Source organism: Poecilia reticulata, chromosome 21 (assembly GCF_904066995.2).
Source record: "Poecilia reticulata chromosome 21, P_reticulata-male-v2, whole genome shotgun sequence".
NCBI lineage: Eukaryota > Metazoa > Chordata > Actinopteri > Cyprinodontiformes > Poeciliidae > Poecilia > Poecilia reticulata.
Window position 1 is genome coordinate 11,341,263 of NC_088850.1, and position 23,368 is coordinate 11,364,630.

The 23,368-nt window shown below is 39.9% G+C and overlaps 1 protein-coding gene across 10 annotated transcripts in view; it reads left to right on the forward strand.

Moving 5' to 3' along the window:
• sash1a (SAM and SH3 domain containing 1a) overlaps positions 1–23,368 on the forward strand; it is a 192,658-nt gene that overhangs the window by 154,005 nt on the left and 15,285 nt on the right. For 5 of the 10 annotated variants that reach the window (XM_081602524.1, XM_008397744.3, XM_081602521.1 and 2 more), the window contains exons 3-10: positions 4,525–4,575; positions 5,365–5,414; positions 10,739–10,779; positions 10,966–11,055; positions 12,387–12,499; positions 14,641–14,739; positions 20,479–20,614; positions 20,737–21,710. In XM_081602524.1, coding sequence (XP_081458650.1) covers positions 4,525–4,575; positions 5,365–5,414; positions 10,739–10,779; positions 10,966–11,055; positions 12,387–12,499; positions 14,641–14,739; positions 20,479–20,614; positions 20,737–21,710 — 1,554 coding nt within the window. The remainder of the gene's footprint in view (positions 1–4,524; positions 4,576–5,364; positions 5,415–10,738; positions 10,780–10,965; positions 11,056–12,386; positions 12,500–14,640; positions 14,740–20,478; positions 20,615–20,736; positions 21,711–23,368) is intronic. The other 5 variants (XM_008397748.3, XM_008397750.3, XM_081602522.1 and 2 more) reach the window with 3 other exon arrangements.

Here is a 23,368-nt window from a genome sequence, read left to right on the forward strand (position 1 = left end):
GCTAAACAACCTCTCTCTACTTTTGCAGCATATCCACCTACTTGTGCTGGCTGTGAGGTCTCATAATAAACTGAATAAGCCGGAATAAGCTGTCGTCTGTCTTGTACCTCTCCATTTTCTGTGCCTGCTCCTTTTGTACTAAAATTGCTCAAAACGCAGGTAAAAGGCTGCGTGTTTTTTTTTGGAATCACAGACACTTTTCATAAGTAGTTTTCAGTGAATGCATGGGGTATGTTAAGCTTCCTGCCCGCTGACATCGTGATCCTAATTAGTCAAAGCTCTTCTTTTTTTTTTTTCCCTGACTCTGTCATGCTTTGGCAGTTAGAGATACAATCCATTTCCCTCAGAGATGTGTGTCCATACACACAAGGTGATATCTGGGCAAATAACTCCAGAGGCCATCTGGTGGGAAAGCACATGCACGCTTAACACATGTGTACCAGTTTTGGGCAAATAGGGCAGCATCACAAGATGATGCTTGTGAGTTCGTGCAAAGGATAGCGTGCTCCCTCAGGGAGGGTGTTTGTGAGATCTAAGCTTTGCACCCACAGAGATAGCTGTTAAAAGTGTATTGATCTGATGCTCTGTGCCAAATAGTTCTTGCTTATCCACTTGTAAAACACATACAGTGAATTGTAAAAAATAAAAAATAAAAAATGTCTGTACCTTAAATTTTCCAACACATTATAATCTCATATTACAATATAGTTTGAGTTTTTATGATAGACCAACACAAACTTGGCATAATTATAAAGTGGAAATAAGTTGAAATGTCTTCTTTTTTAAATAAAAATCTACCTGTGGTGGTAATCTCTGCACCTTCTCCAGATTTAGTTGGGTAACTCTGATGAAAGTTCTCCCCACTCGGTTTAGGTGAATGGCCATGTCTGAATAGGTTTGCAGTTGTACCATACTTACGAATGATGGACTGAACAGAGCTCTGTGAGATGCTCAAAGCCAGCCATGTCTTTATAACATAGCAGTGATTTAAATCATCTTTAACTTCATCCTGGCCTGTCCGACGTGTTCCTTAGTCTTTGTGATTCTGGTTGTTCTCTTGCTGTTCTCCATAAACTCCACAGAATTGCTGTCTTTATGGAGAAATTAAACTGACAAACTGACTCTATTTACTGTTTTGGCTCTGAACACAAGATCTACATCACACCAGAGATGCTGTGTGCAGACAGACAGTAAAGCTGATGGTGAAAAGGACAAGCAGGGGGCAGTTTTGTGTATTTAAAGGAGTTTTGTCTGTGAAAGTCGAGGTGAGATATTTGCATGCGTAGGTACTCCTCGGTCTGTGTTTAAGTCTATCTTGGCGTGGTGTTAAGATTTGGGTCTCTGTCTAGCTCCATGTCGCTGTCCAGCCCTCCCGCCCCTCCACCCCCACCTTGTTGGCAGAGACATGCATGTCTACCGTGTTGCTACAAGCCGGATAACCCATCAAAGAGGATCTGATAGCAAAACCAGCCTGCCGCTACCTTTGTGAAAGTGTTCTTGAATGTGCATGTGCGCCTTGTTTAATGCCTGTCCTCTCCCTCTTAATGTGGCTTTTCTTTTTTTTTTTTTTTTTAAAGTACGTAATGCTTTGCATAGTGCTTTTGTTTAAACAGGAACACCAACGCTGTGCTTGTTTAAGGGATGGATGTGGTTTTTTTCTTTGTCTCCAGTAATCTTTTCCTTCAATAGAAAGGTAAACAACACTGTCCCAGATTTGCCTGGCAAGTTAATTAGGAAGTTTTTAAGACCTTAGAAAGGTAACCTGCTCTTTAAATTATGGAAATCCTTGCATTCCCTGGATGCACTGTCTGAAGGCTCCTTCCGACTTTAAAATGATTTACCTCGCAAACAAACATCCAGATACATTTCCTTGACCAGAGAAACAGACATTTTGGACATATGGTTTGTATGACATGTGGAAGCGGAGTCTGTCTGCTGCGTTGTCTCGCTAACATCTTTACAGTCTGTCTTCAGTTGATTACTGTTATCCTAAGTGAGGGGTTGAGGCTAATTTGAAGCTTTTTGCCAGTTCAGCTTTTCAGGGTCACTGCTCATTTGACTCGTATAATTGAAGCACTTAAAGAGCACGTGAGGAGCTTATGTCACCTCTGACTGAGTCACTCACACTTAAAAGCTGATGGTGAGGAAAGATTGCACTTCCCTGCGTAAAGCCAAAGGAAGTATGAGAAACTGATTCTACATTCAGTTTCCTTTCACTATTGTTTTATGATCAAATATACATGCAGATGTAGAGTGATGAACACTTCTCAAAAGAAAAGAAAAAGCAACTCATTTCCTATTCCCGCTCTCGGCTTCGGGGAATTTCAGGTTCTATTAGTCTTGGTGGCAGCAGGATAAAGTTCGGATAAATGGGATTTAAAAAGCCAAGCACAAAACTTCCTACTGACCTAACCTACTTGGCTGATCTTAACTCTGTTTCTTAAACAAACCGTTTCCTTGGTAAGATAGCACATTAAATTACCACATAGATAGACAAGAATGGATTACTGCCGTCTTTGTGCAAGATTAGAAAATCCACAACAACTTCGGCTTTGACCTAAATAAATTTTTCTCATGTTATGTAAATCCCCAAATCTTGCAATTCAGACAAACATGTAAAAGTTTATGAACTATACTTGATTTTTTTGGACCTCCAGTTTTTCTTTGCCTCTCTGGTATTTTTTAAATGTCAAACAGTAAGAGGAAGCAAGAAATCATCTGAGGTTGCGGTTTCTCTCTCTGTAAGGACCTAATGAAACTCAACCATGGTAGTGGTATTAATGTTTCCGTAAATGTGTCCTAAATTAAACATTAACAAAACACTTTTATCAAAAGTTCACCTTCAGTGTGAGTTTTAATTTTTATCCTGCTGTGCTCGTATCTAAAAAAACCATCTCCCACAACTGAATTAGAAAGTTTTTGGGTATGTCCTCCTGTCTTTGTTGGTTCCATCTTCTGACAGTCCATCAGCAACGGTTTGGGTATTTTTAGTTCTTTGCTCATTTTACCTCCATATGGGACATAAACCAATATGGGACTCATATAAAAGAATAAGAACATTGATATTTACATGAGAGGAGTATTATTATTTACATGAAAACTAAAGACATGATGTGATGATTGCTTCAGAAAGCTGGGGTTAAGACTTTACTAAGTTCATACATAAATCAATGTATTGTTTGTTTATGCTGTCTGTGCTGATATATGTCATTCAAACTCTCAGACTATAATTTTTTGTGTGTTGTAAGTAGAAATGTTATAGCTGATTTTATTTAGAACAGAAAATCTACACTCATGCTCCTGCTAAGATGGTATAACAATGCTGGTTATTATAAAAATGTTATTACATCGACTGAAGTGAAGCAAAAACGTTACTAAGAAATGTAAAATGTTCTAATTGAGCAGAATAGTATGTTTGTGCTTTGTTCATTACGTAGCACCAGTGGCTTAAAAAAACCTGACTTTTGTAATTCAATCAGTAGCTTACAGTTGGCTGCTTGACAGACATGCCACCCATTGCTTGCCAACTGAAAATATATATAGCAACTGGTGGGGGAGGGTCAAGGTCATGGTCTGTACAAAACATGTTTATAGTGGGAAAGAAGATCTAGAACAATCAAATGTTTTCGGAAGCTGGCTGTGCAGTCAGTTTGTGCTTTTAGTAAATTTTGTTTTCTCTGACACTTTTTTTGTATTTTGAGACTGTTACTTTTTGAGACTGTTACTCTCAAAAAGTAACAGTCTCAAAAAAGACAAAAGACAAAACATTGTTTGTTTTAGTATTAAAATAATACTTTGGAATTAATAACATGTGAAAGGTTATGTCATACATTTTTTCCCGCTGCGCTGAGCCAGATAACCTCTGTAAAAGACAGCTGTTGACCTGAAGTCAACCTTTTATTCCCTGGTCTGTTGCAGGCTTTAAAATACCTTTAACTACCCGTAAACTAATTGTCGACCTCAGGAGTGTCACTGTAGCTTAAACACCCCCAACTAAAGTGTCTGTAAACACATCGAGTCATATTTTTTCCTTTGGAATAGCTCAAAAGCACTAAAAAAGCAAACTAACTTTTAAAGTGACGTAACATTTTGTAAACTTTATTTAAATGATATATCACAAAGCCAGTCAGCCCTTGTTTTGTAGTCAAGGGAAGTGCACTTAAATGGGAAAGTATAATGGAGATAGCAGAGCCAGTTTTGTTTTGCAATTAAAAGCCAGGACTTCACCAGGCAGCACCACCACTTACTACCAGGAAGAGACATTCATTAACATTTAAACCGAGCTCTGCAGGTTTATCTACCTGGAGCAAGTCTTGACTCCACTTGTTATGTATTATTTATGTACACACACACATGCTTGCTTTTGTTTTAACTGATGTACAGGTATGTCCTGATAATGCCAAGAATTTTACCCATAAACATCTTTCCCTCAACCAATACTTAAACATGCAGCTGTTATTTAAACTGCATAAACGTGTTCAGTAATATATATGTTTTTCTTTTCTTTTTTTTTCTTTTTTTCAGGAAAAGCAAGACCCAAGCAGCACATCTCTCCAGCTGCGCAATGAGATCCAGGTGGGCAATTAAGCTTTTTATGAAGTATGGAAATAGTATTTGCCACCGTACAGATTTCTCCAGTCTTTTTTTGTTAAGCTTAAGAATGTTAGGTCACCAAACAAATGTTACTTTTTACCCACTCTTCTTTTCTGATTATTATTATTTATTTTTAAATTAAGCAACAGCGAAGGCTTTTTAAGAATGAATAGCCTATTTAATGTTATGTGGTGACATTTCTGTGGTATTTGAGTCTGAAAATTGACTGGACTTTTTCAAAACATTAATTTGTTTTGAGTAATTTAAAAGTGGGCTTGCTGCTCTTTTCTGAACATTGTTTTGGAGAACCTAAGTGTCTATGAGGTTAAGCTCAAAAAGTTTTCAGCAAACTTTCTCCTAGTGGATTTTTTCGACTACAGCTAAATTCTTGTTTTTCCCAATTACAGCAACTTATTGTTCTTTTTAAGCAGCAAAGTCTTATAACCTACTTTGTTTTTTGTGCCTCCTTCATGTTGCCAGAAAGTTTTTAATGAGGCAGAACTTGATTCTACATGTCTACCGGTAGTCGGTCCCGGGTGTGTCATGTGGAATATATAACTAAAATGTTGTAACTCAGTGAATTCATGTTTAAGCAAATGGTGGGCAGTTACTTTTATAAAAAATATCCATTGAAAACTACATTTTGTGTTAAGTCAGGTTAACTTTGCTTAATTTTAATGTGACAAGAAAAACAAAAGCAGAAGAAATATTTTTGAAATATTATTCTGTTATAAAGTTTGTGAAAGTAACACTTGCCTCTGTTTTCCTCAGGAATCTCTTGGCTTCAGCAGTGAGATGTCCACTCCTGAAACAGACAGAAAGTATGTTTCATTTTTGTTTTGTTTTTTGTGTTTTGGTCCTACTTTATCACTCTGACACGTGTCTGCGGTCAGTGTTGAAATCCAGAAATGTACGTCTGTTGCATGTCCAAACAGTGCACAGTGTGTCTGGATCCTATAAACCTGCTGCATGCTTGCACACACAACAAACCGTGAATCACACTCACTTTTTACAGGCCACAGCTCACATGAAGGTAAGCAAACAGAAACACGCGGGCCTCCTGAGACAGCATGTGAATGACACATATCTCGTAAGCGAGAGTTGCGAAAAGGTAGCCGTCCATGTCCTTGGGGAATACATGTTGTCTCTTCCACCAGTAGGGAGGGACATCTTCTCTGAGGATCCACAATGTTGCATGTAGCTGATATAATAAGTTCATATTTACAGCATGCAATCTGTCCAAATAAACTGGCTAGAATCTGGATGCCATAATTAAATCCAATTTAAATTTTACCCAAGTTTAGCCCCCCCAGCACAGTGCAAAGTTGATCTGCATAGAAATATATATTTGGCAATTTCTGGTGCTACAATTGGCAGCCACAAACCATTTCCAAATTTGGCAACATTTACTTGCAGCTGCCAGAGCACAGCCGATTGTGCTGGAATCTGAACAGCCACGATTCAGCTTGCTGTCTGAGCACACATAAAAAATGTTAAAGTAGAATTTCTTAACTGGGTGACACCATCTAGCCCTCCACACAGACATCTCAGTTCTGATGCAGTTGGTCATCCGAGTCCCTCGGCCATGTCCCCACTGAGTATCAAGGAAACCGACAGCCTGCTTCCTCAGGCTGACCCGCGCAGTTCAGCAGCCATTCTCTGCACTCTGTACCTTTCCTTCCTGGCTTTGTGTCCTGGGGGGGGAAGAGCGGGGGAGACAGAGAGGGTGATGGTTGAAAGATTACAGCAAAAGGAACATGGGACGAAAGAGCAGGATGGGATAGGGCGTGGGTGCGGCTCTCTTTCAAAGGTTCTTGTAACACAAAAGTTAGTGTTTGCATCTTTTGCATTACATTTCTCCACTATATCCTCACATGAGGTTAGGGCTAATATGTGTTTTGGTGGTTAAAAGGAATTGAAACTTAAATTGTTGGCTGTGATACAGCACCTTTGAATTTTAACTTATTTTATTTTTTGCCATTTGTTTTTTATACAGACCTCTTTTATTATCCCTAAATAAAATCAAGTTACCTTCAAAAGTCATTAAATTAATAAATAAAGGCTTCCTAACCTCAGTATGGATAAAGCATTTCCCTAGAAAACATCTCAAAGAAACCTTAGAAAACATTAGCAAACAAACATAAGGAATACTAAGAAAACAAAAAAATTGTAAACATTTTCCTAAAGGAAAATCAGAAGTTGCCAAGAGACTGAAAAGTATCGTGGTGCGAGAGTCATGCTGTGGGTAATCTTTTTCCGGTAGAGACCGAGGAACATCTTAGAGTTGGTTGCACAATGAATAGAGCTACTTTTAACAGTCTGCTCAATCCTCACAGATTGCATCAGGGCCATTTTTGTCAAAACCAAACACTATGAAGTCATCTTTTTTTTTTTTTTTTTCATTTTAATTTCCCTTTGTACTTGTTTCTGATCGTCACCCAAGTGTGACCTATCCTGCTTCATGCTCATGTGACGACCACGTGCAGCAGAGGAAGTTCATACCACAGACATGATCTCTTTTTCCCATGGTTGTATACGTTACACGGCCATATGTCGAGGATGATAGGAACCAGATGCCAAAGTTTGAATTACATTTCTCTGCTGTTCAGTGAAATCCTAACTGATTCTGCACTTTTCACTCTGGCTTCGTCCCCCTACCCCCCTGTTTTTCATGCTTCACACGGATCTCCTTGAATCCCATTCTTTATCAGGAAGATCCAGACTTTGGCAGACCTGTACTCTTCAGGGAGTCTCTTATCAGAAGGCTTTGCATTCATTTACACCCATTCTTCTGGTAGCCTGCTCGCAAAAGCCCAGACTCTGTTTCAGGTGTTAAAAGTTGAACATAAAAACTTTATAATACCTTGATGTAATTAAAGTTTTTCATGTTTCAGGACAGAATCTCTCACACCAATGCCCTCAAAAATCCTCTTCTTTTGCGTCTATCCTCCCCTGCAATCCTCGCTCTGCTTTATCTCCCCCACCTTTCTCGTCTCTCTGTTACGCTGCCCATTGTCCACTTTCCATTGTGCACGAATGGATTTCAGGTAGAATGATTTCTCATGTGCAGTGGAACGGATAGACAGATTCCTCACACTGCCACAAAAGGCATTCCTGCATGCTGACACACAGCTCCCCAACATCATCGCCCCTCAGCAGGACAGCTGAAGATTACCCAGACTCCATCCAGTGGCTGTGCCACCCGTACATTTCTGAGTCTCTCTGCCTGACGGTTGGCAGGAGCTGGGCACAATACCCGGTATGCTTGGTATGCAAGCAAGTGTCGATGAAAGAGTGATATGAGAAGGTTGCAGGGTTCAAGCTGCCCGACTTCCTGTTTTGGAATGCGATTGATTGGCTGGTATTGTTACAAAGAGGAGACAGCTGGCTTATCAGGGAGGTTAGCAGAATAAGCAAATGGATCTTGATGAAAGTCTACATGTTAAGTTTGACTGGATGAGAGCGGTGCTTTCAGGAGCGGTTTCCAACTGCAGGATCGGTTTATGCAAAAATCTGAAGGATTTATAAGCTGTGGCACATGAAAAATGTTTTCCTGACAGCGGTACCATGCTGGCAAGCTTAAGCACCTTGTCAGCATATTTATAACTTCTGGCTGCTTTGCAGAGTTAATTGACTTGTTTTGCTCAGCGCAAAGTGGAAGTGTGGGAGGAAAGTGTTGTCAAAATGTTATTTTCTTCTGGATGTTTTATTTACAGCTTTTTGTGCTTTCCTAACATGAGAGCCTCTGGTCTTTCATTTGTGTGAACTCTGAAATTTCTGGGCCCTGAAGCTCATCTTAAAGTTCATTCTGTCTGACACAACCATCATCACTCTGCTGCCGTTTATTGTTATCACCTTGTATTGTTTCACACAAGTATAAACTTTGTAGTCAGACAAAAGCATCAGCTATTTCTTTGGATAAAAATAACTGCAATGTCTGTACTAGAAAAGGTATTTTCTGGTACAGACAATTTAAAAACTATAAAATGCAAAATAGAGATTGGCTTAAATGAAATGTGAATGCGTGGAGGCAAATTGGCAATTGACCAAGGGTTGTTACTTTTCACTTTATAGGAAAACTATTTTGATACAAAATATAATCCTTCTTTACCATAAAGCTAAACCATCATGCTAGCAATTCTAACAATGTCATGTCAAGGAACATTCAACTAACACTGTTACATGTAGAGGACTTACTGTGCTGCTATAGTTTTCACATTCCAAAAAGTGAAATTGGAAACGTTGTATTCTGTATCGTTGACTATCTGAGTTAATGTTGTCAGGATAAAATGTTTTCATGAGAAAATGAGAAATTCGTCCAGAAGACGTAAAACTGTGTCGAACTTGACAATAAAAATGGTCAATTCAGGACGACGAGAAAAGAGATCAAAAGTAATAAATGCACACACCGTCGTTCTCTGATTCCATAGACAATAGTTTAACTAAATCTAACCTTTGCTAGTCATTAGACTATAAAAGGAGAGATTTTCTGTCGGCCCTGCAAAGCTGAGGAATATTGTATATATTATCTTAATTACGTTCCTGTGCTTTGTGGATGAGATACTAATACTGAATCTACAGAGATGAACTGAAACTGAAAACCATGGCAAAGATTTAAGGTTAAACCAATTAAGGTACAGAAGCGACACAATGCCTGAGCTGCCTGAACTCCAACAGGACTTTAAAAGCCCGTCAGTGTGTGTATGTGTACCAAGTGAGGGTTAATTTATAGAGGGTGTGTTTGGTGGGTGGAGGGGGGGGGGGATGCAATGCTGTCACAGAAAAGCTTCTATTGAGTGAGGTCCATTAGCATTAGCTTTGGCTCTAGCCTAAGCTAGGGGGAGGGTGGTGGTTGAGCAGAGGGGTGAACCTTACAGGCCTCCATTCAATTAGCATCTCATTATGTTTCCATGGTAGCCAAGGTTTAAGCGGCACTGAGATTTCCCATTGCACCATGAGAGGAGTGCCGTGTTTGAACAAACACGTGTTCCTGTGCACACGCACACGGACATTTAGTTACATTGCAGAGGGGGAAATAAGCTCTTCATGCAGCTTTGATCTTGATGCACATTTTTACATCGCTTTAGTGTCTGGCTCTGCACGTGCTGGTAGCCAAAGTCATGAAATGTGCCCTAAAGTAAACAAATCAAACAGACGTGAGAAATACAGTGTACATTTGCAGTTCTTTTTTTTTTGTCTGTGTAGATTCTTTACTCAGACAGGTCTTATTATAATCCTTCAACATTAGCCAACTTGACCAGGGGGGAAAAAAAAGATGTAGTTTATATTTCTTCAATCCTTTGGAATTTCTTCTTCTTCTCACAATGTCTCAGACAACTTTACACAAGTTTTCAACATCTACTTCAAGCTGAAATCTATAAAGCTTGCCCTTTTATGTGAAGTTGACAGGTATAGATGGGATTTATCATCTTTGTCTGAGCAAAGGAGAGTCCGCCTAGAGCTGAAAATAAGTTTAAACTGCTCTTGCATGACTTTTTGATTGGAAGCTGAATGCAGTTTTAGAAAAAAAAAAAATTACGTGTTTGTTCCAGTCTATACAGATAATGGGGATATTTTTTCACTCAAATATTTTCCATGTCTCTCTGTCTTATGCCCTCATTTTCCTTCCCTTTCTTTCTCTCTTTTCCTCCTAAGTGTCTGTTCTGAGGATGGAAGTAGAAACACAAACAGGCTGAGTCTGCCCTGTGGTCTCTGTCCCTCCGCCTCCAGCTTCTGGCCGCTTCTCTTCTTCCAATCTATACTTTTCCTTGTATCTCGCTTGTACAGCTTGTCATTCAGTTTTCTTTTCATTTTGCTGGCTTCTGTCTGTTTTTTAAAAAAAAAAAGATTTCTAACCATATTCTACTATGCAAATTTGTTTTCCCGTCCTCTTCGCCCTCTCCCTCTCAAGCCTCGGGAGCCTGGTTCACAATCTCTCAAGTATCATTACTGATCCCAAGTGGCGAACAGGCAGAACTGCAGCACCACTTCATCAAAAATGTCCCCCACACTTGTGTGCTTGAACAGGGCTGATGCACTTTTCCACTACTGTTCAAACAGAAGGAGTTATTTGGAAGTAAATGAAGCATTGCACTTGTAATTCCACTGACATCATTTTTTTATTTTTTTTATTTTTTTTCTGCAGGATGCCTCTGCACAAGTCCAGCTCTGAAGACGGATCTGGAGGTAAGCTAACATGCAAAATTGGGTTTGTCTTCAGATTTGTAAGTGGATCTAGAATCTGAAGGTTAATCATAGTCCTTGTTGATTTGTTGGTCCCTTTAAACTGTAACCGACATTTGGAACAAGTTGAGGGTCAATAAACTTGGAAGGATTTTGTGCATCAACCAAGGTAATGTTTTCTTCTTCTAGGTAAATGGGACAATAAGAAGAAAAACAAATCGTTTTGGCAGAACTTCCGCAAATCTCAGCACAAACCGGTGGCCCGACAGTCATCCAAAGGTTGGTGTGGCTCTCGTTTTACACACCTGAGTTACAGTGATCATACACCTTAAATATTTGTGTATTTTATATGATGCATAATATTGAAATGTACATTTTATATGATGCATAATATTGAAATGGATAATATTAGGTTTTTTTTTTTTATATTTTTACCAAAAAATAAAATAAACATTAGTGTCCTTTTTACTTTGATCCTGACCCAAATACAGTCCAATTCAACCAACCCTTGGAAGTCCCCTAATTTGTAAACTGTTAACCCATGTGTAACTTAATTTCGGTCTAAACTCCATTTTATTTAATTTTGTGGTATATGTACATTTTTATTCTTGTAAAGAAAAAAATGCATTATTTTGGTTAAACACTTTGCAAATAAACTTCTGTCTGATTTTAAATTCAGCTTTCCTGAGAAGACCTCAGGGACTTATAGTAGAGCACAAGTAAACAAAAATCATAATGACCAAGGAACACGCCAGGCAGGACAGGGATAAACAAAGATATGGCTTCATTAGGTCTCCCAAAAATAAAGAGTACAAGTGCAAACCAACCATGACGTGGCTGTCCATCTTAACGAATGGGCTGGGGAAGAAGAGCAGGATTTTAGAGAAGCAGATGAGATGCCTACGGTAACTCTGGAGTTTCTGTAGAGATCAACTGCTCATGCAGGGGAATCTGTTGACGCTTTTAATTATCTCCACAAATCTGGCTTTTATGGAAGAGTGGCAAGAGGAAAGCTTTACGACTTAATGGGAAGATGAATGGAGCCAATTCAGTGCAATCCTGAAAAAAAAAAAAAAACAACAGTTTGGGGCTGCAATAGATTTGGCACTGAGCTAGAAAGACCCTGGACAGTCATAGCTACAGTGGGATGCTTTAGATTAAGACATTTTCGTTTGTTAGAATGGACCAGTCAAAGTTCAAACCTAAATCCAGCTTGCAAATCAGATTAGTCACACACAATCCAATTTGAATATTTTTGCTATTTTGCAAGGATTATGGGGAAGAAATTTCCCTAAATGTGATAGAGGCGAGTACAGCTGCAAACGATTTGAAACTGTAATTGTAGTGAAAGTTGGGGGCACTGGATATCGATCCAAACCATAATTTTCTGATTTTTATATATTTTTTAAATTGGATAACAGCATATCAATTTTCTTTCATTTCACAATTATATATTTTTTCTGCTGGTCCGTCACATAATATCCCAATAACATGCAAAGTTTGTGGTTGTGGCGTGACAAAATATTGTCAGTTTTCCAAGGCATGAATAAAGTTGCAAAGCAATTGCACTCTCTCTTGGTTTCTTCATGTTTGCCCTTTGGTCTGATCAGGAGAAGATATCGGCTACGTGGCCAGCGAGATCACAATGAGTGATGAAGAGCGGATTCAGCTGATGATGATGGTTAAAGAGAAAATGATCACTGTAGAAGAAGCTCTGGCTCGGGTAGGAATCCTTTTCCTCATCTCTTTTGTCTACTCCCTCTCTCCTCAACTCCCCTCCCCGCTTCAATGACTTAACCAATCTATAAACCAGATTCAACCCACGCATTTCTTCCCCTTCCTCCTGGATCCAATTCCCTCCTCCCCTTGTGCTCCATAGTCTTACAGTAGCACTGGCTTACTAAAACTCACTCTTACTAACCCAAACAAGGCCCCATATCTAACACTGCATTGTCCTTTTTACCCACACATACACAGACGATACACAGTCAAACTCCAGATTAACTGGTGTGTCCTGAGGTTCAGTATTTGGAGGATGTTTGGGTTTGAGCTGCTGGAGTGTGTGTGTGGGTGTGTTGTTCAGCTCTTAATGTCAGTGTGGTAATGGTGAATTAGTAGCTCAGTAGCCCCACCTGTTGGGAAAGATGTTTTGGTGTGTTGTGGTTTTTCTCTACTTGGATATGGTGGACAATCACTTGGCTTTCTTGTCTATTTTCTTGTGGCCAGTCAGTTGGTTTTTGTAGGTTTTCTTTTTCTATTCTCACTATTCTGCTTCTTACTTCTTTTCTTACATCCTGTCTTTCAAACTTCGATAAGCTGTGTTTCTTTGTTGTGTATGACTTGAATAGTTGGCCAGAATTAGGAGTTGGATTACACATTTTTACTATTGTTCTATTTTTTTTTCTGGATGTGTTTATTTTTCTATTTGTCAATAATTTAATTTCAACTGCCTTATTCAACATGTCTTTTATCTTAATCTGTACAGAAATCTGGTCCATCTGGTCAGCGGTGTAATAAAAATTTAGCTTGTGCAGATGGACTGATTGCTGCAAAGTCACCAACTTGAACATTTTGAATAATAAACTAAAATTGACTGCATTGTTTAATAACTTGGAATCTATCAAGTGGACTTTGTCCATATGATTGGATTAAACTGACTATATAGTTATGTGTATATACGGTATGTTCTTTGTGAAGTGCCTCGAAACGGCGTTTGTTAATTGGCACTATATTCATAAAGTGAAATGAATTGAGTAAATGAGTAAAAACATACAGTTTTTAACAAATAAAATGTATATGATCTAATTTCTTTTCAGACAAACAGAAAAGCAGCAGTTATTCCTGCTGTTAAAAAATAATCTTTTATCCGTTTTATGCTACTGGTTTCTGATACGAATCTAACCATATTATTCATTGCATTAAAATATGAATGTTTAGTTTATTACTGAGCGGGTTAAAATATTTACTTTTGACACCATTGGTCTAGCTTGTAGTTTGTCTGATTCAGATCAATTCTCAATTGGATTTTTGCCTTTTTGATCTGGTTTCAAAATAGGAACATTTTAAAGCATCTTTAAATGCTGTTTCATTTACTTTTAAACCGTGACATGTATTTTAAATTTATTTTTACCCTGCTGCGGCCTTAGCATGTTGCTCAGGCAGAGCACAGCAGATGTCACAGTTGGACAGCGGGGGGAGGAGGGGGCTAAGGGGTTCCTGTCAGCCCATGGTTCCTGAAGCTACCCAAAGTAAAACTTTGTAAAAGCACATGCAGGGTCATTGTGTGACCTAAATAGAAATGTTTGGTTACTTCCATTTTTTCTTAGCAGTCTGTTTGCAGTAATGTTCCATGTGAAAGACATGTGCCGTCAAGCTAAGAAACTACTTGTTGTAATCTAAGCCAATTTTGGCTCCACTCTGATGGCTCAGCTTACTAGGCAGAATTTCTATTTTCATTTCTATATTTCTCTAAACTGATTGGATTCTTAGCATCATCCTCTGCAGGTAAGATACTGATAACAACTCCAAGGAATCCCCCCGACCCTCCCCTGCAATTCATAAGTCCTTAACTGTTCCCTATATAAAGCCAAAATGGCGTCACAACTCTAATCCACAAACTACTCTTTGTGTGTCCAAGGCATCAACATGTTACATAACAATCATATTTAAAATATATAAAATGAGATTCTGGTTTCCAGCTCCATGCTGTAGCATTTAGATGTCACTGAATCACTGTGAATGAACGCTGCTGAACATCCTGTGTTTCTGTGGTCCAGTAAATTATAGCCAGACGTAGTGTTGCTGGGTGAGAGTGGGTGGTCCGCCCTGTCCCTCTGCCTCTCTAAACTTCTCTTCTCCATGTAGCTGAAGGAGTATGAGCGCAGCAAACAGTCCAGCAGTACTGACACTGCAGAGTGGACTGAAGGATCTGCAGCCAATCTAAACCTGTCCTCAAATTGCAATGTAAGTATACCCCTCCCTGCCTCTCCCAACACCCCACCAAACCTCCCACCCCCCCACTCTACCTCTCTTAACACTCTCACCTTTAAGGATTTTAGTGAAAATTTTTCTGGAAGTGGGAATGCTATTACCTTGGCTTTTCTATCAATCTTTCTCTTTGTATTATTCACAAATGGACTGAGTTGCAGTGTGTCTTCCTTTGGGGAAAAATGTCACATGTGACTTGATCAAATTCAATTTGCCTCAGAAAACTTGGATTTTCTGAAGTATTTATTTGTCTCAACTTCTTTCTTGATATGGCAGTTCACGTAGATATATATATAAACAAAAAACAAAAAAAAACATCCAGTTTGGTAAAAGCACTCACCCATATATATTAATCAGTTTTGTCCCGCCACGTACATCTCATTTGAGGTTTGTTCCTGTGGAATAAAACAAAATCTTTGCCTCAGTCCATTGGAATTTCGACATCAGAAAGCCAGTTTGAGGGGTAGACTTAATCCCTGTGAAATCTCTTTCAGCAGATTTTGTTAGCAGGGATTTTGTGGTTACCTGAAAGAGATCTGCAACCCCTGCAGGAGGCTAATGCTGTAAAATCTTGGGCTCAGGAAATCGCATCCTGTTCGGTGACAGTCAGTCAGCTGTAGAACCTTGCAGGAGTGTTAATTCCTGTCTAAACCACATACGTTAATAGGTTTTATTTATATTTTTTTCCCCCAATGGACCAAACAAAGTATTGTGTAGTTTTGAAGGGGAAAGAAAATTATATCTTTTTTTTTGTTTGTTTGTTTGTTTTTTTTTACAATGTTTGGGGGAAAAAATTAAAACATCTCTTAAAAGTCTGACATGCACTTACTGTTTTGCCCCATAATATAACATAATAGCATGACACAAGGTCAAACTTACTGAGACATGGCCGTGCTACAAAATGGACTGGCCAGGCAAGAGAAAGAGTCAACAGACCCCATGGTAACGCTGGAAAAGCTGCAGAGAAGAGCTCAGGTGGGGTAATCTGTTGATGCAGCAACTATTATTTGTTATAAAATCTGGCCTTTTGGGGGGGGAAATGGTACGAAGAAAAAAACTGTTGAAGCAAAGCTAGAACACATTCTATATAAAGTTTGTCGCAAGCCATCTGGGTGACAGAGTGAGCATCTGCAACAAGTCATGCATGCACAATGCCAGCAGTGGTGGAATAAGGGTCGACCTGACCACAACAAGCTCATCATGAAAAACACTTGTGGCATCATTATGCAGTGAGGATCACAGTTGATGGGAAGATGGATGGTGTGAAACACAGGGGGAATCCTGAGAGGCAAAAGCTGTTAGAGACTCCACAAGTCTTGAGGCCGAGATATCCTCCTTCCAGCAGGACAGTGAGCATAAGCTGCAATGGATAGATTTAGATCCAAGGATGTGTTAGAGTTATGTGTTTGTTCAATTAGACTGAGATTAAGACTTGGATGTAAAAGGAACTGTGGCAAAAAGTTGTTTCAAAGACGATTACAAAAAAGTTCTGGTGAATACCAATGCATGCCATAATTTACAGGTTAAAAAAAGACCCATTATTTTTTCTGTCTCTTTAAAAAAGATGCATTAATTTGTCAAAGTGAAAACATGTCAATATTTGTGGGCGGTGCATAACAAAATGTGAAAATGTTTGAGTGTGAATAGTTAAGTGTGTGGACACTGGTTGGTGTTTTTGTTCATTTACTATGATTTTCAAGGGAGGAACTTTCAGCCAGACGATCTCATACATTGACCCACTTTTTATTTTAAGAAGCGGAGCTTATCAAAACAAAACATTCCCAAGAAGGCTGAAAATCTCTTCCCACCGTTTCTGCGTTGTTGCGATATTCCGTCGCAGTTTTTTCATTAAGCAGTCCACACTTTTTTCCAGAAATAGTCTCGTTTGCAAATGTTTATTTTTTATTATTATAAGCTAACTCATGACCTCATAGTCTTCAGATAAATACATTCAAAGAGGAATTTCCGCACATCATCAAATTCAGCGCCCTGCTTGCTTCTGTAAACTCGAGCTCTTCCTAAGACATAATCAGAAGCATATAAAAAGTTTATCGCTTGAAAGTGATTCAGTTGAACCCAGGGAAATCTGCGCTTTTTTTTTTTTTTTGCCATTCTGCAAAGATTCAAATATTCTTCAGGATAGCGATTGATGATTTCCTTCCACATCAAAAAGTAGGTCAGTTATGGCATTCATAAACTGAGCTCAGGTCCTATGCGCTCTCTGGTTCTTTGATGTGGGTGCTCCATGAGTGTGCTGATCGCATTAATTAGTCCGCTGAACCTCGCTGCTGACTTCCTGTTGGAGGAAGATAGATCGATTTGGGATTTTATAGACATGAGAGGGGGGTTGAAAAGTTACAGTACTGAAGGAGTATTGTGTGGAGGAACACACACTTTGGCTCCAGAGGCAAATCCTGGAGGCAGAGAGGAAGTAAGGGCGTTAGGGAGAGCGAGGATAAAGGACTTAGACTTGTCCCCAAGGCCTAAAAAATTGTGGCGCTCTCAGCTAAGTCTCATATTGTCTGAAGTTCCAAAGTTGGCCACTTTAGGACACATTTCCTCTCTGCTGAGGCATCTGCTGATTCCTCTCCTCCTTTCCAGAAACGGATTTAGGTCAGTCCCAAATTCAAAAAGTCAACAGTGTTACTCATCTGAGCTGGCCTGCGTTCTATTTCCAGAAGCATGCATGTTTGAAGTTGACATGTTTGTCGTTTTCTGCCCTTTTGTCTGATGCGCTCTTTCACCGCTCCCTGGGCGATCTGAGCCTAACATTCCAGGGCTCGCCATTAGCGATTTGGGGGCCAAGGCAGGGTCAGAGGGGCTCAAACGCCGGGATTGTTCTCGACGTACAACACGCCTTTTCTCTGCTGGCTGTGTACAGCACAGCTCTTCGAAACAGCCCCTCATTCCTCTCTGCTGAACTCACTGGACAGGCTTCATCTGCCAGCATGCAAACAGGCATGCAGATATGGTTTTAGATGCGTGACAGGGCGGTCAGTATGGATGGATTTACTGGTACTGTTCTCGTTAAATTGTGGGATTTTACCAGAGGAAGCAGAATGCTGCTTTCATTAAGGAAGTGGTACGTAATATATGTATATTGTGTAATGCATGTTATAGATTTTGTTGATAGTGCTGGTGGCTTTTGGCATTTACGAATTGTTGTGCAGAATAAAGTTTTTAAAATGTTAAAGTTGTTTGCAGGAGTTTGTGAACAAACCTCATGGGAGTTTGTGAATTGAACTGGAAATAGTGGAGGAGGAATTTCTCCTTTGACCTTGTTTACAATAGCAGCCATTTAGCCCTCCTTGATTCATGGCTTCATATGTTTGACTCTCTTTTTGTCTGACTCTCTTCCCCCTGATTATCTAGTCATTTGCATGTATGACTATCCTGGGTTCTGAGCTGAGAGGGTTATTGTCACCCCCCTCCCTTACCATCCTCTATAACCTTTTCTTATGGAAAACCATGTGAAGACAGTTATACAATCTGTCTAACTTGAATCTGTTTGCTCTGCTGAACCTCTTTTTTTTTTCACTTATGTGCATTACATTTTCTGAAATGAGCAACTTCAGGTCTCAGCCAGATTTAATGAAAAATGTAAGGAGTCAGCAGAGCGATCAGAATTGTGTGGTTCAGCTGGAGGATTGTCTGGGTTGAAGGTGCAGTGGAGTTAAGGGTTTCTGCAGGCTTGGCAAAGACCTAAATGAATTGCTATAATACTTTTGGTCTTGTCTGCTGGCGAACATCACCTTGAACTGAAATTATTTTCTATACAAGTCTGTGATGAGTGAATTGAAGAGGTTAAAGTTTCAACAATACTTCATGAGCGGTCTTTTTTTTTTTTAAGTTTGGTTAAAGTTTACATAGTTTCCATACCTACAGGTAACCCAGTGTCATTATATTGGAATATTGGCTGCTTTGGCTCTTTATTAATAAAAAAATATATAAATAAATAAATAATAATAATAATAATAATAATAATAATAATAATAAAACATATTGTACTGTTGCATCACAAACAATCCAGGATATTCCAAGGCATGGGATGGTATTGCTACATAGCCTAGGATAAAAATGTCAGTTTACCACTTATTACAAAAAAATACTGTTATTTTTAACATTATCTAGAGATTCAGTGATCAGGATTTTGTGATTGCTTTCCAATCTCAACACAACTTTACTTTAAGTCCAAATTGCCTTGTGATAATACCGTAAAAGATTGAAACGTATTTATATTTAATGCACAAAAAAAAACGATTGGAGAAAAATAAACTTGTTATGCTAACATACGTAAAAGTAGCCTCTCTGATCTCTGCCTTTTCTAAATTGTCTAAACTGATTTTAGCTGTTTTACGTAACATAAGATCAACCTTCCTAGCAGATGTGATGTCAGGCTTTGTGTGTGAGAAAACAGACACCGTAAAACAGGGTTTTAATAAAAACAAACAAACAAACAAAAAAAAACATAGCAAAACAGAAATCTCCACAATATAGATCCTAATGAAGATTTTTAAAAGGCTGACGTTGGTGATGAGCTCAGGTTGAAAGGTCAAGAAGAAAATACGGTGTAACTTTTTGTTACTCTGTCGATCCTTCCTGTTAAGAGCTGAAAGTCTTTTACTCTTTCAGAGATGCAGACAAATCTCGACATGCCTTTAAAATACTTCAAAGTTACCTTGAAATATCTGCTGTGGTACTTCGTTTGAGTTCATTTTTAAATGCCTCAGTGATTATGAAGATCATTGGCACCACCTTCTAGCTCTTACGTATTATGTGTTCACTTATCGGAAAAAAGATTGGAATAATAAAGTTCCAACCGTCCTATTGCTCCAGTTCAGGTCAAATAAAGATTTCTCGGTGCTTCTTTATCTTAACAAAATGCTTTTATTCCAAACTGAAAATTAATAACTATTAAAATTACCCCTAAAATAATGCTGGTTATTACAGTTATAATGATAAAGCTATCTTTAAAATAATTGCACTTATGTTTAAAATGTACATACTACTTAGTTAGCATAATCAACTGGCAATTTCAGTAGTTTTCAGGTACTTATTTTATACTTTTATAGCAGCAGCCTGTTAATTTGTAATGTTGTATTGCATTATTTTCCTTGTAGACAGCATCTCCTTACTTTTTGTAAGCATTATGAGTCCAAGAGGATTGAAGAGTTCACATGGCAAAAAGTTAAATCACGCAAACTCAGCTGCAGAGCTGTAGGGGTGTGTGGGACCAGTGAGGAGGCGTTGCTTTGGAAACCAGGAAGAAACAGACCGAAGAGAGGTTGATTGCTTTATGTCCCACTTACCACCAAACGACAAGTGGAGGAGTAACATGCAGCGTTGGCAGGAGCTGTGCCTGTATGTTCGTTGGAATGCTGTTTGTGAATGAGCTTCTTTCAGAAATCAAAAGCTTAACTGTTCAAATGGTTGAGGATTACAGTGAGACTCATTCCGGGTTGTCTGAGAGCTAGAGATTTGTACAATGCAGTGGGCCTACATCCATCTCCTTCAATCTCTCACCTCACTAACTTTGTTGTCATCCTAAGCAGAACTTCCATCTTGTTGCATCATAACACCATCCTGAAAATCTTAGTGTATGGAAAATGTCCTTTTCCTAATGACGTTTTATGGCTGAATCATAAATAAACGTAATGAGATTTCAAGTTATTAGTACTATCATCTGATCCTAATCTCATTCTTTTTTCCTGCCAGTCCCGCGAACAGTCGGATGACGAGCAATCTGAGGACTCTGTGAAGTTCAAAAGGCTTCACAAACTGGTCAATTCGACACGGCGAGTCAGAAAGAAACTCATCAAGGTGGAAGAGGGCAAGAAACATTCCCCTGAAGGTCTGTGATTCTGACTGATGATGAGAAACTAAAGATTTTACAGATCAACACAAGTTTTCATTGATATGTTAATTTGTAAAGTTGCTCCCACCTATTGTACACTGATCTCTCGGTCTCTTTAGATTTTCTGAATCTGGAAACGCCCTCCTGTGAGGACAACACAGCTCTGTACACCGGAGTTCTGAAGAAGCCCCCTTTGCCTCAGGAGGCGTCTCTGCCATCCCTTATCCACGACCAACTCTCTCTGGATGGAGACACAGACAGTTTGACGACATCCCCTTCATCCAGCAGTCTGGACACCTGGTCTGGACACAAGCTAGTGAAAACTTTTAGTAAGTCTTCCAGCACCCACGGTCTCATCAGGCCCCCGAGGAGAACTGCAGCCGGCTCCAGGGACCTGGAGGGATCCATCTCCGGTGTCGCAGGAAGCGGCTCTTCCTTCTCAGAACTTGATGGATGTGGACTTGACGACGACGGAAAGCTGTCACGCTCCACGACAGACAGCGAGATGAGGAAGGCGCTGAGCTCCATATCCCACGGGGTAAGTAACAACGAAGCCCTTTACGCCTTCTATGGCCTCACCAAACCTCGCCCCAAACCCCATTCCCAGTCCCGTCTCCTCATTTCCCTGGATGACGGCCAGCAAGGCAGTCCCAAACATCAACCCTCCAACCGCCACCATGGCAGCTGGACCCACCGGAAACCTGACCCCAACTACGCTTACTCCACCAAGCACCTCCTGTACCAGCGCTCACGCAGTGCCAAGTCCCCTATCTCCCCTCTTTCTGTCACCCCATCCTCTCCCGTCCGCTGTGATGTAACAAAGTCAAAGGGTTTCGGGACCGGAAGCGGGGGCTGGGCATTCCCTCCCCGGAGACTGCGAGGCCGAACCGCAGTCAGCGAGCTGAACATCACCTACGTTGTAGAGCGAAGCCTGTACGGTCACCTGAACTGGGCCCAGCTGGTGCGCCCAGTTACCCTCAGCCGCGCTGAGCGCCGCTGTCTGCTTGAGGAGGACCGCGAGGTGGACAGGAAGTGGGCGGCTAGCGTGGACCGCTGCACCAAGCGTGTGCTCTTGCGCATCCAGCAGAAGTCTGTGAGTTTGGACCGTGAGGTTTAAGTCGGCCGCCGCGTGTGAGCAGGTCTTGGTGCTTCAAAGTTGCAGAATAGCTCAAGGGGGTTGAGACGAGGAGAATTTGTGCAAGAACATTTTTAATAGCCTATGTTTAAGAAGAAGCAAAATAAACTTAGGAGCTGGAAGCATGTTGAACTGGCACACGTGAAATTACTGATGTGCCTTCAAATGTTTGTCGTTCCTTCAAAGTATTTTATTGGGACTCGGCGTGATTGAACAACACAAAGAAATACATAATTATACAATTTGGAGTCTGCAAAATACTTGAGGGCAGGGACCGCAGTATAATACATTTTTTAAATTGGATCAAAATCCAATTTAGAGTTTGTTGCAGAATTAGAAATTTGATGTGCAGAAATGTTCTGCGTCTAGTTGAGCTTTTTTCAAAGTAGAATGGCCAAAATATCCAGTGACTAGATGTGCTGACTTGGGAGAAATCTGCACCCATCTACAAAATATTGGCTTAGATAGGCTAAATAGAGATGAAACACGTTTCTGAATTTTATTTATATATATAAAATAAATCATCGTTTTATTATCATTTTTCCCCTTGCTCCACAATTATTCACCATTTCCTGTTGGTTTATGTAATTAAAATCCAGATTAAACATTTAATTTGGCCAGAATGTGAAAAGAAAGTAAAAACCATCGGAGGGTAATGAATACCATCAGTCACCAAAGGCACCGTAGCCTTCGGGGAGTTATGCTTTCTATGACCTCTAAGTGAAAGTTTTAAGCTTCCATTCTCTATATTTCAGATGAATATGAAATGATTCCTTAATCTGCGTCGTCCCACTCGGGAGGTTAGGTTCCGTAAGAGCCTTTTATAATGTCAGCTCCCTGAGGAACATGCACACTCTCACTGTCGCACTGATCCCTGTGGGCGTAGAGGATGTTATGCAAGCTCCATGCTGCTCGTTCTAAAACGCAGCACGGCACACAAAACTCGAGCTTAAAGACAGATTCATTGAGTGACCTTATTAAGTCAGCTTCGGCGACTGAACAGACTTTATGCCTATCAGTTTTCAAACTAACGCCACAGGCCAAAAATAGCATGAAAAACTGGGATAGGAAGAAACGTTTGATCCTGCAGGGGCTGCAAATGGGAGTAATGAGGTTTTGGATGGAAATAGTCCTATTCAAATCATCAGCATTCTAACTGAGGAAGAGGCAGAAACAAGAGGAGTGGGTGGTGGTGTAGTGGAGATATCCTGCAGCTTTGAGGGTGCCTGAATCCTGTCATGTTCTAGTGAAGTCACTGGAGATCGCTCTCATCCAGATACTCTCCGAACCCACTTTTTTTTGTCGTTGCTTTTAATCTTCTTTTGTGGCTCGTGCCTCTACTGCAGATGTCGCCTTTTTTGTTGTTGTTGTTGTTTTTGTTCTATTTATATTTTTATAAATATATATATTCGTTCTGGTAGACATTTTTTTCTGGGTGCATGTCCATTTCATCAAGCATCACCATTACTTATTTATTTTTCCGTTTTTCATTTTGTTCTCCAAGCTGCTTTTTTCTCACTAGCTGTGACGCAAGCGGCAGCTGTGGACATCGGTTACAACAGCTTGTCGATGTGCAGGGCTGTCTCAGTGGGGAAACGTTTGTTGTTCCTAGGCGG